This window comes from Chlorocebus sabaeus, chromosome 1 (genome assembly GCF_047675955.1).
Source record: "Chlorocebus sabaeus isolate Y175 chromosome 1, mChlSab1.0.hap1, whole genome shotgun sequence".
NCBI classification, from domain to species: domain Eukaryota; kingdom Metazoa; phylum Chordata; class Mammalia; order Primates; family Cercopithecidae; genus Chlorocebus; species Chlorocebus sabaeus.
The window spans coordinates 84,841,903-84,857,664 of NC_132904.1; the positions used below are offsets into that span (position 1 = coordinate 84,841,903).

Here is a 15,762-nt window from a genome sequence, read left to right on the forward strand (position 1 = left end):
TTTAATCAGAACTAAAATTCAATGAGGTCAATACTTTACAGTTAATACTTCATGAGGCCCAGTGACTCACCCACTACCCACACACCGTTTTAAGTCCATGTGCTTCCCATCAAAGAAGATTCTGATGTATCTAAAGCTCCCCAAACTTGGCCAGGAAGATTCTACTTAGCTTTAAACCAAAAATAAACCTTAATTAGAGTTAAGAGATATAAATACATTAACATCACTATATTTAGAAGAAAACTGTTATATTAAACCTTCCAAACCACCACACATGGATTGGCACTTAGAGTACCTGCCCCAAAGAAATGAGAATGAGATTTCTGGGAGGTGGTACAAACGTTGGAAATTATTTTAAAGAACAAGGTGAGGTTATTGGTCTCACAACATTTAAGAATGGATACATTATTTTGCCATTTTTCTTAATTGGAAGGCAGCAGGTACAATAGAAAGTTCTGGACATATTGGAGCTTAGATTTATCTTTATTAGCTGGAAGCTCAGGCATGTTACCTCTCAAGGCCCATTTTTAGCAACAGAGGTAGACTAGATAACCTTCCAGCATTAATGTGATGTAAATCTGTTATGCTTACTTTATCTTCATGCTTTTAGAACCTGAATATGAAAATCAAATTATGACTTTACATTACCTTCAGCCTTTTTCACTTCAAAATTGCAATGTCTTTTCCCTGGCTGGGTCCTGTTACTCACTCCTGTGGTAGTCTGTCAAACTCCATCACTTCTCAGACTTGTTCTCTTCCCGCAGGCAGCAACACAAGAATGGTAGGGGTGAGGGATGTAAAAATTGTATAGTAAAAATGAAATTTAAACCATATGCCTAATTCATAAAGCTTTTTGCTTTTCTCTGTGGGTTTCCTTGTGCTAGTGTTCCTCTGTAGGTTATTTTCTCCCTTAAAAAAACAAAACAAAAAACAAACAAAAAATCCTCATAAGCCTTTCTCTATCCTCTCGTTGTAGAGCTTATTTATAGAATACATCTTAGCTGCTTCCTCATAGTAAAATATTATTTTACAATTTGAGTTCAGAAAAATACTAATATTTATTTACTCCTTACCACATGCCAAGCACTGTTCTACATACTTTGCATATATATAAAGCATTTAACCCTCAGAGAACTCTATGAAGTATGTATACATATTCCTTACTATCCAAATCTGTTTAGTTCCTGAGTTCTGTGAGCAAGTTTGTATGATCAGGGAAACTGCATTGTCTTTAATTATCTTTAGCACCTCCATTTGGAATGACCAAGGGCCTGAGCTTAGATAGCAAGTAATGCTGTTAAAAATGCAAATACAAATACATTTAGTTCCTTTGTTGCAATAGCAACGGTTTAGAGAGGACAACTTCATTAGCCAGGTATGGTGGCATGCACCTGTAGTCCCAGGGACACGGGAGGCTGAGGTGGGAGGATGGCTTGAGCCCAAGAGGTTGAGGCTGCAGTAAGCATGAATCAAAAAAAAAAAAAAGTCAAAAATTCAGACAGTGAGAGATGTCAATGCGATTTTCTCTATTTTTACAGAAAAGAAAAGAAAAAAAAGAAGGAAGGAAGGAAGGAGAAGAAAGGAAGGGAAAGGAAAGGAAGCAGGAAGGAAGGAAAGGAAGAAGGAAGAAAGGAAGGAAAGAAAGAAGAAAAGAAAAGAACAGGTAGGATAAGGAAACTGCCTAAGGTTTCATGGCTAATAAGATACACAGCCAGAACACTTATCCAGGCACTATGGCTCCAGAATCAATATTATACTTGTGTCAGACTGCCTGGCTAAATATTATTTTTCTTCTTTGTGACCGGTGGCATCATCCATGTAGATAATCCTTGTAGATTTTCTAGGAATGTCTTTGGGGAGGTTAGCCAGAGTTCCCATCTCATTTTTTTTTCTAGAGCTCCATTTGTTAAAAGACTCTGGGTATGTGTTCTATTAAGCATCGATATAAAAAGTTCTAGATACTGACACCAACTGCTTTTTGTACAGCTTAACAGTCTAATTGCATGGTTTGTGAAACCCTAATGTTCCATTTAGTCACTGTATTTGATGAAATCTGCAACATGGATGATATAAACGATCTTTCTGTCATAGAGAAACAGGAAAAGCAGACTTAGACAGAAGATAAATCCAAGTTGAAATGTAGTCTATCTTAAGTTCTTATTCTGGGCAATCCCTCTCATAATCTCTGAAAACTTAGGGTCTCTTCAAATCATTGCTTGTCCTCAAGTAAACATGTTGTATGATCTGACTTCCATGACAGTTAGGTTCACACCAATATTTAGCCATTTAATATTTCCTAAAGTATTTAATGAATGACACCAGCAATGAATTTATTTACTTAAGAGCCAGTCAGGGCCCTCATAAAATAGTGCAAAATCACAGGCACTCTACAACATGTTGAGTTGTTCCCATGTGTCAGCCGACTGCTGTCCAACTGGAAAACTAAAGAATAAATTCATGCTTACATGTTAAATAGAATTGTGTTTGTTAAACTGACAGATGAACTTCATGAATTTTAGTGAAAAAAAATATTTATGCTTGATTTAAAAATCTGTTTATATGTTCACATAGCAGTGAGGCTGGGCACAAAATAGGATGGAAATTACATTCAATCAGTAACAATAAAAAGAAACTGTATCTCCTCTCCTGGGAGGCCTTCCAATGATTCCGACCCTGGCTGTGCCTTCCAGTGCTGTTTCTGTGCCACCATGTGGTGAAAAGATCAAAGGTATGCGGCAGCATGCCAGGAGGTCCAGGAAGCCAAACTTTAAATGGTGCATACTCCTGGAGCCCTACTGGAGTTCAAGGAGGGTAAAAACATCATTGTAGTGAATTTTAATGCAGAAAATACATGGGTTTCACACAAAACTCTGAAACTCAGAATGTTAAGGTGAAATTTCCAAGTATGCAGCTAGTATTCCTGGTGATTGCAGATACTCTGGTGGGAAATGCTGAGATTCAGTGCTTGAAGGTGCTCAAGGAGAACTCGGTTTCGAAGATCTAGGTTTTAAGCATGACTCCATCACTTGCCAGCTATGTGACCTTAGATACATCATTTGCCCTGTAAGTTGAGTCTCTGTGCAAAGAGGTTAAATTACGTGATCTTTATGGTCCTTTCCAGCTCGATAAGGCTGTGGTCCATGTTCATGTTTCAGAGCTCTGACTGCCTTATTCTCCTGTCACATAATTTCTAAGAGAAGGCATATATTACTTAGCATAGAGGTTTCATATCCACTGTGAAATATCTCTGGGAGATTCCAAAAATCTATTTAAATCTAAGCTGCTAGTATTTCACTCATTAAGCTATTATTGCTCACCTACTGAAAACTAGCCAATACTCCCAAATACAAGATACACACCATAGAATAATTTCACCAATATCCAGATTTTGTCAAAACTCTTCTTTTTTTCTCTGAGGTCTCTGACTCATCAAATATCCAAGGATAATTTTAGGATTCACTAGGCATTATCTGAGTATATCCCCTGTCATAAAGGTTCATACTTTTGTTTTTAATTGAAATATCTTCAAACGTTTTTTCTTCTTAAGTGCTTACATAGGTAACATAAGTGAATCTTACTGAGTCAATGATAAAAATTCACTGAAGTAAACAAACTCTATAATGCAGTTATTTTTAAAACTTTATTTTAAAAATATGAGCATTTATTTTGAAAGTTTTGATAATTATTGACATTATTTTCTTGTGATTGGTACAATTAAAAAATAAGTCTATGTTTTCACATTGATTTTAAAAAATATAGCATCTGTTTGAATTACAAATGATTAAACAAACTCTATTACTTCATAGCTGACCATCTTCCAGAATATTCCCACTTAACTGAATACTTAGAAAAAAGTGGCCAGTGGGTGATTGAAAGGTATATTAAAATTGAGGGCAGTTTTAATTCTAAAGACAAAAATCTTCATAGGAATCTATTTGTAAGCCTCTGAAATTGCTGCTGAAAGTCTCCAGTCTGTGAATATATCAATTCCCTTTTACAACTAATGCAGATCATTATGAAATACTGGGAGACATACCCTACAATTTAGGAATTGGTGTGGCTGCCACTGCTATGCTCTCAATTGCACACTCATCCGTTCCTCTGCGGATCCGGAAGTAGCCATCTTCACCCCAGCTGGTGCCCCAGCTGTTTTTAACAATCCAGTAATCCATCCCAGAGGCTGAGTCAGTGCCATAGCCCACAAGCAGAACAGCGTGATTAGTCAGCTCAAAGGGGTTGAAAGGGTCTCTTAGACCAGTGTGGTGGTAGATCCCATTTTGGTAGTGGAGGAAGTCATCATAGACTTCAAAAGCAACTGCCAAGGGCCCATGATAGACCAACTCAAGCTTCATCAGGGCTTCATTGCAGCCTCCATAGAAACCTCCCACGTAGTGGTACTCAGAGGAATAATAACGAAAGCAGTCTTCCTTCATTTTGCATGGAGAATCAGTGCCTGTGTAAGGGAAGCAAGCTTCTTCCACCAGCCCAAAATCCTGGGCGTACTTTCCTGCAGTGAGGTATGGGAAGCCGCCTTCACAGCCTGAAGATGAACAACACACATGGTTACCCCTTAGTAGAAAAAGGATTATCCTATTTTCTATTTTTTTCTTTTTTGCTCCATTATTCTTTGCATGTTACCCCAAAAGTTGTTCTTAGCTTAAGCGTCACTTCATTCATCCATCCATTTTCCAGCTAGCTAACTATGCTTTCATCCCCCTTCTACTTAACAGATATCTACTTAGCACCTAACATGGGTGTAGCAATGGCAAAGTGGTTAAGTGGGGAGGCTCTGAAGCCTACATAGGTTTAAAGCCAAAGCTGTGTGAAGAGTATAACTTTTCTGTATCTCTGCTTACGTACCTGTAAAATCTAGATGATAGTAGTACTTTCCTCATAGGGTTAAATTAGTTACTTCATGTAAAAATAGCCAAAGTTATGCATTATGGTCATTGCTAAGCAGCCAGACCCCACACCTCAGCTCTTTCTCAAGCACGTCTTTTCCCTGACAACCTCTGGCTGAAATGTCTTTCCTACCGTCCTCCTGTAGTCCTGACCCTATTATATATATCCATAACTCTGTACTTTTTCTTCACTGTTCTTTACACTGTTATAATTATTTAATCTCTATCTCTCACTTAACTGTAAGCTTCATGAGGATAAAGATTGTCTTATATACTATAGCCCCTATAGCCTACAAGTTACAACTAGTATTACGTATTTTAGAAAGAATGAAAGGCTCACTGGCAAATAATCACTCATCAGCAGTTTCAGTGGTGAGCTGGGAAATTCCTAGTGGCCAAATCTGGGCTTGACAGCATAAACCTTTAAAATGGTAATGTTTCTCCCTCAATCAATTATAGCTGTGTTTTTGACATACATCACATACAGCCTGATCTGAAAGCCTAAGTACAGATTTTTTTCTTTTTTTTTTTTTTTCCCCCATAACAGGGCCTCACTCCAGTTGCCCAGGCTGGAGTGCAGTGGCATGATATCAGCTCACTGCAGCCTTGACCTCCCGGGCTCAAGTGATTCTCAAGCGCACGCCACCAAGCCCAGCTAATTTTTTGTGTTTCTAATACAGACAGGGTTTTGCCATGTTGCCCAGGCTGGTCTCAAACTCCAGGACTCAAGAGATTCACCCATCTCAGTCTCCCAAAGTGCTGGGGTTATAGGCATGAGCCACTGCGCCCAGCCCTAAGTACAGAATTTTAAAATTCTCCCAGAGGGAAACCAGTGTTAGTATGGTTTTAAAAAAAAGTTGGGTTTTGGAGACGATAATTAGAAGTGAAACTCCAAGGCTAAAAGCTGTGAGACCTTCAAATGATTAGAAAAATTTCTTTGTTCCTGTTCCCCGTCCATAAATAGGGATTATACTTACTACTTCTCAGAGTTTTGAGCATTGTTAGGCAATATATGTAAGAGGCAGAGCTCACTCAATATATAGTAACTATTGACATTTTGGTGGATGGTACAGTGAATTCCATGAGAAACCATCCATTAATAAGTTACAGGGCCAGACTTGCACCCAGGTTTTCTGACTATAGACACTGTGCTCTCTTTACTGCACCATCCTTTTGCCTTTGCCAACAACAGCCAGCTCCACACAGGTAAATAGCTCATAAATGGTGTCTGAAATGCAACACTTACCTTGAGCATACTGGCTGCAAGACACGACCTCCTGAGGGCTCAGGATTGGGGTCTGAGAATTGTTGGTTAGTATACGGATTCTCGCTTCTAGCATACCCACAGAAGCAAATGAGTAGCAGCTGCCACAGGATGCTGGAGATGAAAAAAAGATACATCATCCAGGAGCCATCTGAAGCCTCACAGAAAATCATACAGAAACCTTAGTGAATCACATACATTAATGTTTATACTGAATGTTGTTGTTTATAAGAATCAATACAATAAGAAGACTCAACTAACAAGCATTGTTGAGCTTATGAAGGCAATCATTAAGATTTCATCCTTTTTCATCAAAAGGCAAACATTAGTACATGGGATTTTCTTTGAGAATATTTTAGAAACTAAAAAATCCCCTCATAATTTCTGAGAAGCTTTTGGCAATATTCTTGATAATGATGAAAGGATTTATGTCTGCAACATTAAAAGCCATCAGGTTGGGAGAAAACTGTGGAGGGATACATGTGAGCTGAGCTTTCAAATACCTCTAATGCAATGAGATGAAGGTTTATGTCCCTCCAAAATCATGTTAAAACCCCAATCTCCAAAGTGATGGTCTTAGGAGGTGGGGCCTTTGGGATTAGTGACCTAATACAAAAAGCTCCAGAGAGAACTCTCATCCCTTCTACCACGTGAAGTTATAGACAGAAGTCAGTCTGAGCCCTGTTTCCTTTTAACTACTGCCATTTCTGATGTTCCCTAAAATTCTCCCCCTAAAAATCTCAGAGTGACCATATTATACACTGTTTTCCTACTGAGAGATTATCTAAATTATGAAGATTAGAAAAGCACTTGGAAGAAGGCCCTGTGAATTCATCTAGTGTACAATCTGCTCACTTGATAACATGTAAAGGTGGCTCAGAAAGAAGCAATGAGCTGTCCAAGGACACACAGCTAACAGATAGCAGGGACAAGTGCCTTACTGTCTCCTAAGGCAGGATTAGTGTCCTTTTCAATTTATGGGTCCATGTCTACTTTAACCAATGTTCAGGTTTTCTCTCCCTGTCTCGTAGTCACTAGACAGAGCAAAATTAGCTTATATCTTTTGTTTTCAAAACCATGCAGATGATACTATCTATAGGACCCATCCTTCAAATGATAGAATGTCAACATTGTACCTTGTACATTGCACACTGAACATATAACTATGTTCAGTAGTACCTTCCAACAGTGAAGAACACACTGAACTAGGAGTGAGGATTCTTGTTTGTTTTTTTTTTTTTTTTCTCCCTGCTTTCTTGTTTTGCCCCTCATTAGTTGTGCAATACTGGACAACTTACAAATACACCTTGGCGCCTCATGAAAGGAAACCAATGTCAAAGAAATAACACATCCCAGGGGAGTCTGGAAAGGGTCCCTTTCTGACTGTCCAGCTTTCTTGGCCCATAGCAGCCATGGAAATAATCTCTCTCAGTACTGGTCATTAAATTCGCATTATCTAACCATCGATCACTGTGGGAGGGACAGGCCACAAGTGCATTCAAGGGCTCCGAATGTGTTCTATTTACAGAGTAATCACAGGAACAAGGGAAAAAGATAACCTTCATCAGGCCCCTGACTTGTAAGAATGTGTCAGCTACCAAGGGAATTAATGCCTCATTTCAACAGCCAAGGCCAACCTGATTCTAAAAGAACCATTTATCTCTTAAGAATACTGCAATGCAATAAAGAATAAGAAGTGATTCTAGCCCAGCCAGAGCTCTGCAGTAATCAAATTTCTACAATCTCAAATAGATAGTGTTATTTTCATATGGTATAACTATATTCAGCAGTACCTTCCACCAGTGAAGAACATGCTGCACTAGGAGTCAGGAGTCAGGATTCTTTTTTTTCCCCCCTCTTCTCTTATTTTGCCTCTCATTGGTTGTGCAACACTGTGCACTTGACCTTTTGACACTGTTTTTTTTTTTTTAATCTGTTGTGTAAAATGAATTGGGTAGAGCAGTTTAAGGTCTCTGCCTTCCTGCTCAAATAGTATAAACAGCATTTTGAAACAAGACTTAAATGGACTAGACTTCATGCATTATGAAAACACTCTGTATTTCCTAGTTAATGTGACCCAGGAGAGACACTTCCCTTCTCTCTTAAAAATATAAAAATAAATAAAAACAGTATAGCTGGGAGAAGAACAAAGAAAGCCCATTCTGCCCTATTTCTAAGCTTCTCTTCCCTCTCATACCTCAAAGTATTAATAAATCTAGCTATAAGGCTTGTTCTTAAATCTGTTTCCAAGTGTAAAGGTAAGACCTCATTTGTCCTCCCACTATTTCTTTTTTCTTTAATTTCAATTTGCTCTCTGACTAGAGAAAAGCTGTAAATTCCCTTAATTGCAGCTAATTCTGAAATCTGGGTTATACAGAACACTGGTATTGGCAAAGTTGGTGGGAATTTTCAAGTAGCCCAATTAGCAGGAAGAGAAAATACTTTTTTCCCCAACTTACAGTATAGAATACCAAAAGAAAGTCAAAAGAGGAACCTCTAAGTACATTATTTTCTCAAGTACCTGACAAGATACTGTAGATGAGGGATCAATTCAAAAGCAATTAATCCATCAAAGCCCTCTGTTTTGAAATTGCCATTTCTCTGTACAAATCTTATTTATAACAGTCAGAGAATAAAGAACATTGGAGAAAATAATAGCTTTTACCAAGGTATATGAAAAGCAATGTCAAATAATTTGGCTTTAGAAAGTCTAATTTCCTTTACCTGAATTATTATCTCATATAACTTGTCAATCATATCTTTTGGGAAGGGTTTGCTAAACTTTTCTACCATCTCTTTAAAATATGCTTTATTAAAGTAGTTATCATATTTTAATGTTTTGCTTATATGTCTTGCTAAACTGTAAATCACCAGAACAAGGACTATGTCATATTAGTCTTTATTTTCTCTGCCATTAAAAAAAATCCTAACACATTTTAGATGTTCTGGTAACAACACCAGAAGCAACACTATAATATCAGTAGCTCACATTATAGCAATGCTAACCATGTGCCAGGACCTCAATGATCAAGTCAACACATGATATGCACTATTAATTAATCGTCTCAAATAGACATAAAAAATCTAGTTGGTGATAGCGTAACTTGCAATCTCTTAACATGGACCCTTCAATTTCACTTTGCATTCATTTCTCAATTATGTTCAAATTTATCTTATTTCCAATCCCACTTTCCAAGGAAGCCTTCCCAGGAAACTGAGAAGGTAGGGAAAGATTTCAGGACCTATACTTTCTTTAGAGCTGAAGAGCCCAGAATAACTGGTAGAAAAGCAAAGAGATGAGACCCTTGGTGTCTGATGAAGAAGAGAAATGTTGCTCACTGGCTGTTATAAGACCTACTTGGGACTCTCAACATTCAGAACACTGCAAGAATTCAGTGAGATGGGAGCTTGAAGGGCAAGTGATGAAAATAAGACATGGCAGAGACTGATTATCACTAGAATTTTACGAAAGGGAAACAACAGTTTATCTTTGGGTACATAAATTTATAATCCTCCCAGGAGACCCTAATCAGAATGTTTCCAGATAGCAAATACTAAACCTATTTTATAGTAACAAATCAGTCATGGGTAGTATTATCTTCAAAATGAGCTTAGAAGTAATACACTTGAGTATTGCATAGATTCTCCAAGTCATTGTGGGCTACAACTCAGGATAAAAAGATAATTTGCTATCAAGTGCAGTTAGAGGACACGTTATGAAATCAAATGTTATCAAATTTCTGAAAATAACTGGTAAAATTCAATGATAGGAATATTTTCATGAACCTGAGCTCTGCCCTCACGCCATCACTCAGGAAGCTGGGTTAATACTTACTATCACATGTCATATTTTAATGTAAAGTGAATTGAAAGGTCCTTACACAGCTCAAAAAGTCTACCAGGAAAATAATTTAAGGGTTTATTTTATGGGTTCATGTAGTAATTAATGACTAAATTAATGGGGGTGGGGGAATAGAGGGACAGATAGCAAACAAAGATTCCAACAAACCACTTGCAGAATGGTACACAGTTCTTTGCTTCTACTAGAATCTTTCCTACTAGGAGGGCAAATGAGTTTGTCTTACATAGCACTCTGATTGTCACTAGCTACGTGGAAAATATATTGAGAAAAGTACTGAGGAAATGCTAAGCTCAGTTGAAAAGAAAATTTTTAACCAAAGTCTGCTATGGATATAAAAGGAAAGAATAATTCATAGGCCATCTATTTTCTATTTCTGTAATAAGGGGATCATGCCCATTCCATCTAGGTATCCCCAAAATCCATCACAGAGCAAATGTTCAATAAATAGTTCAGAACAAATTAATAAAAAACTTAGAATTCTTTTTTACCTTGGTTTCGAACAGGACTGACAAAATTGATACCGTGAACATTTCTCCAGTCCCAAGATGTTGGCAAATGCAAAATCTTTTGCTGTATTTCAGCAGTAAGTGGTGCAGGTTTGGGCCTAGAAAGGAAATACACATTTGATATCAACATATAATCTTTCATTTGAGGATGATTTTCTAAACTCTATTATAATTCTATGATTTCAGCTACCAGACTAGCTAGGATCTAGATTCAGACCCAAAGAGCACTTGTTCTGTGAGTGATTCAATGTGTCAATTATTAAACAGAGTTGTGTAAATGGCTTTCATTCAGTTTCTTTTTCAGTATCTAGTATTGATAATTTTCCCTTGTGAAATCACACTGGTTTTGTGTATCACTATCATGTTATTTTTAGTTTGCCTGAATAGCTGCATTCTTACTCACTTTTGAAAGATTTTTGACCAAGAAAGAGATGAGAAGTAGAAGACATAAGAAGGGTTTAGAAAAAACAGAGGAATCACTGATGTTTGACTTAGGAGACAGACACATTGGTAGTGGGGTCCCTGTAAAAGAAGTAAAGTTGGCAAAGGAAAAACAAGGTCTATGTGAGGCAGGAGAATAGGGTCTGGAGGCAGAGAACATAAGGCCAATTCATGCTGACTTCCTAGAACTAAATAAAATGGCAACACTTCAGCAGTGGCAGGAATGTGAACCGCTTTGTAACTTCACTTCATCCTCTGCATTTACACAGGCCACAACCCCCAGGAGTAACATCCTCTCCATTAACACAGGGCCCATACCTAGTAAATGACTTTGTAAGTATACTCCACCCTCTTCACTTACATAGGGCATATACCAGGTAACCAATGGAAAACCTCTAGAGGGTATTGAAACCCCAGAAAATTCTGTAACGAGAGTCTTGAGTCATTTACTTAGGCCCACTCCCATCCTGTGGAGTGTGCTTTCATTTTCAACAAATCTCTGCTTTTGTTGCTTCATTCTTTCCTTGCTTCATTTGTACATTTTGTCCAATTCTTTGTTCAAAACGCCAAGAACCTGGACACCCTCAACCAGTCATATAAGCATAACATAGGCTGACTAGCTCCGTAAGCAACAGATAAAACTGTTTCATTATAGAACCACACCTTATATGATAGTGTTGGGCTGTAAGACACACAAAGGAGAGTTGCCTAGGCCCATGAATGAACAGACATTTTTGGGAAGTGAGAAAATTGTTCTAACAGCTTCTCTATATTAGCGATTTCACACATACAGAGAGAGAGAGAGAGAGAGAGAGAGAGAGAGAGAAACACACCACAGCGTTAGACACATTCGACTTCTCGGAGTTTCCCGAAGACTGCCAAATGGCCTCTCTGTTCTATGTCTTTATGCTGCTGCTCCTGTAACCTCAAGCGCCTGTTACTCACCACTTAAAACTCCCCTAAGAGTTTTTCCCTAACTTCTAATTTTAAAAACTGCTCATAAAGTAGCCTCCCCTCACCAGCCCCCAGCGAAAACTCACTTCCTCTCTCTCTCTGCTCCTTCAAATTTTTTGTGAGGGCACTACAGTCACAATGTGGTAACAATTATTTTTTGTTACTACAAACTACTTGAATTTCTTATTCAACTGGGCATTGTCATATCACACTGTTCTAGTTTTTCAGTGGTTACCAGATGTTTTTTACTAGGCTAAAATTTAGTCAATGGCAAAGATTCTTTCTGGGCTACTTCATGCCCTCTGCATCTATCCACAAGTGGTCCTGTCTCTCACAACTTCTCTTATATATAACACAGGTTAAGAATACATGACAAAATGGAACTGAGATGAAACAAAGAGAAAAACAACAATGATTTCTTCAAGAATAGCAACTGTAACCCTGACAATTGTATAGACTAGAGAAATGCTAGTTAATTGTTCACTAATTTTTTTTCTCCTAAACCAGTCACATTGGTTGAAGATATACATGATACAGAGATAAATATGAGATGGTCATTAACAATATGGAAGATAATGTTAAGAGAAATAATGCATACAAAAATTACTATAACAAATAGAAAGAAGTTACAGTAATGCTATAAAACATACAACCTGGACAAAGTCTGAATAATTAAGGATCATAAAAATCTATGCCTCATAGGTAACTTTATATACGGGGTGAGAGAAAAAACAAAGCTTGGACATTTCTTCTAAGACATATAAATAAAAACTAAGATGCAAACTATTTCCATCTTTGAATATAAATAGTTCCTGTGGTTTCACATTGAGAGAGTATGTTGAAGAAGAAACTCAGTTTTTTTTTTAAATCTCTCACGGAACACTATCAACTATCAACACAAAAGACTTCTGTGATCAAATGCATGTGGGTTTCTCCCCACACATCAAGCAAGCAACCATTTTCACAGTGGCTACTAGCTGGGTGTCCCCCAATCCAGTTTTGACACTGTGTACCTGGAGATGGCATCAGGTCTCACAGGTTGAGGCCTCCATCCCACAAAACAGCCCCCTACTTCCAATGCCAATTGAAAGCCCTAGGTTGTTTACCTGTGCTTCTGACCGACCAGCTATAATGTGGGGATGCTATGACACCCTTCTTGGGTTCAATTACTTTGCAAGAGTGGCTCACAGAACTCAGAGAAATAGTAACTAATGTTTATTGGTTTATTATAAAAGATACTACAAATGAAACAGATGAAGAAATGAGTAGGGCAAGGTATGGGGGAAGGGGCACACAGCTTCCATGCCCTCCCTGAGCACAGCACCCTCCAGGAACTTCCACATGTTCAGTTATCTGGAAACTCTCTGCACCCTGTCTTTGTGAGCCTTATATGGAGACTACACTGAATAGGCACAATTGACAACCATGTAGAGATGTGATTGGACAAAAAGGGTATGATGTAAACACAGCCAGACCTGTCTGTTCAGATTCTTCTTAGCCTCTCTCTGCAGTGTTCTTTCCTTTAGGGTATGACACAGGACATCTTTGGAAATGAAAGTCCTATGACCCAAGATCAGAAAGGCAGGGGAAGATTAGAGTGCTGCCCTGGGCAGGTGAGAGAAGGGTGAAAGAAGAGAGAGAGATTGATTCTGTTTTCTGAGGCCTAATGTGCCCCAACATTAAAAGAAAGTAACAAGGCCTATGGGAGTTATGAGCCAGGAACTGTGGACAAAATCCAGTATGTGTTAACTAGTTGCCTTGTTTAAACCTAAGAATATAAAGGATAAAAAAGAAATTTAAGTTTGGCAGTGCAATGTAATTTCAGGGCATATGATTTTATCACTTACTATCTGTGTAACATTTGGCAAGGAACCTAACAATACGAACTACAGTTAACTTCTATTTAAGTGGTTATAATCATGCTTACCTCAAAGGGTTGTTACGAAAATTCAATGTAATGATGGGTAACAAGTGCTCAGAACAGTGCCTTTTTCTGGTAAGTCCTTAATAAAATGGCAGCTGTTATGAAGATAACATCCATGTCATCAACAGGACTAAATAAGATGCTGATACAGTTTAAAGCAATTATCTGGCACAAAACAGTCATTTCAATATTAAGTTCCTTTTTTCTACCATCCCATAAAGTGGAGATTTGCCCATCATTGCACACACAAACAAAACAAAAACAATGTGAAAACTGAGGCTTAATGTTGTTGTCAAAGGTGTTTGAACCAGAGCAACTCCATCTTGAATAGGAGCTGGGTAAGATGAGGCTGATACCTACTGGGCTGCATTCCCAGACAGTTAAGGTATTCTAAGTCATAGAATGAGATAGGAGGTCAGCACAAGATATAGGTCATAAAGACCTTGCTGATAGAAGAGGTTGCAGTAAAGAAGCCAGCTAAAACCCACCAACACCAAGAGGGCGATGAGAGTGACCTCTGGTCTTCCTCACTGCTACACTCCCATCAGTGCTAGACAGTTTAAGAATGCCATGACAGACCAGGCGCGGTGGCTCGCATCTGTAATCTCAGCACTTTGGGAGGCCGAGGTGGGTGGAGTGAGGAACTCCTGAGGTCAGGAGTTTGAGACCAGCCTGGTCAACATGGCGAAACTCTGTCTCAACTAAAAATACAAACATTGGTTGATCACGCCTGTGATCCCAGCTACTTGGGAGGCTGAGGCAAGGGAATGATTTAAACCCAGGAGGCAGAGGTTGCAGTGAGCCGAGATTGCTCCACTGTACTCCAGCCTGGGCAACACAGTGAGACTCTGGAAAAAAAAAAAAAAAAAGAATGCCATAACAATGTCAGGAAGTTATCCTATATGGTCTAAAAAGGGGAGGCATGAATAATCCATCCCTTGCTTAGCATATAATCAAGAAATAACCATAAAAATGGACAACCAGCTGCCCTCAGGGCTGCTCTGTCTATGGAGTAGCCATTCTTTTATTCCTTTACTTTCTTAATAAACGTGCTTTCACTTTGCACTGAGGACTCGCCCTAAATTCTTTCCTACACAAGATCCAACAGCCCTTTCTTGGGGTCTGGATCAGGACCCCTTTCCAGTAACACTGAAAATGAAGACAGAGAAAAAGGAGTTTGGGGGATAAAAAGGTGAGAATTACAAACATTTTGAGTAAAAGACACATGATTGGCTCTTAATCTTTTGGCCCACATTCTTTACAAATCTAGTGAAAGCTCTAGATTCAGAAATGCTCATAAACAATAAATGTTGTCTGTAATTTCAGCAGTTTCACAGACTCCCTATATCACAAGCTAAGAATCTTTGAGAGTTTCTATTATGTCACTGGATTCTTAGAACAGAACTTATATACAAAACCGCTAGTGAAAATCAGGCAGCCAGACTATAATATCTGCTTTAATATTTCCTACTTCACTCAATTCCATCTCCTACCTATGAGCTTTGGACAAGACAATTTGAATATGAACTCCATCCCCCACGTGGCATGGCCAGCCTAGTATCTCTCAAGCTCTTTCTCTACTACATTGCTATGGTCTTTCTTTATGCAGCAAGCAGGAAGAACCCCTCAGGTGGTTACAGGCAGGAGGCTAATCCACAGCATGGGGGAAACAGGACAAAGCTCCATGCCAGAGTGTAGAAAATGGAAAGGGGGCAATGGAAACAACAGACATGTGAAAGAAAAACTCATAAATAGGACTTGGAAAGTGACAGAACATGTATCAATAGGAGAGAAAGATTGTTAACAGATCACATAAAAAGTTACAACTGGGACGACCAATAAAATGGCGAGCAACACCAGTAGGACTGGTTAGGAGGGAGGATGGTATTCAGCATTCATTTTTATTAATG

At 38.5% G+C, this 15,762-nt stretch overlaps 1 protein-coding gene across 1 annotated transcript in view; it reads right to left on the reverse strand.

Moving 5' to 3' along the window:
* Window positions 1-3,621: 3,621 nt before the first annotated feature.
* Window positions 3,622-15,762, reverse strand: part of CTSC (cathepsin C) — a 40,555-nt gene continuing 28,414 nt past the window's right edge. Inside the window, exons 5-7 of the mRNA XM_038005371.2 lie at window positions 10,516-10,631; window positions 6,148-6,279; window positions 3,622-4,540 (exon numbers count right to left, since the gene is read on the reverse strand). Of these exons, the coding sequence (XP_037861299.2) occupies window positions 4,038-4,540; window positions 6,148-6,279; window positions 10,516-10,631 (751 nt within the window). The 3' untranslated portion in view covers window positions 3,622-4,037. The remainder of the gene's footprint in view (window positions 4,541-6,147; window positions 6,280-10,515; window positions 10,632-15,762) is intronic.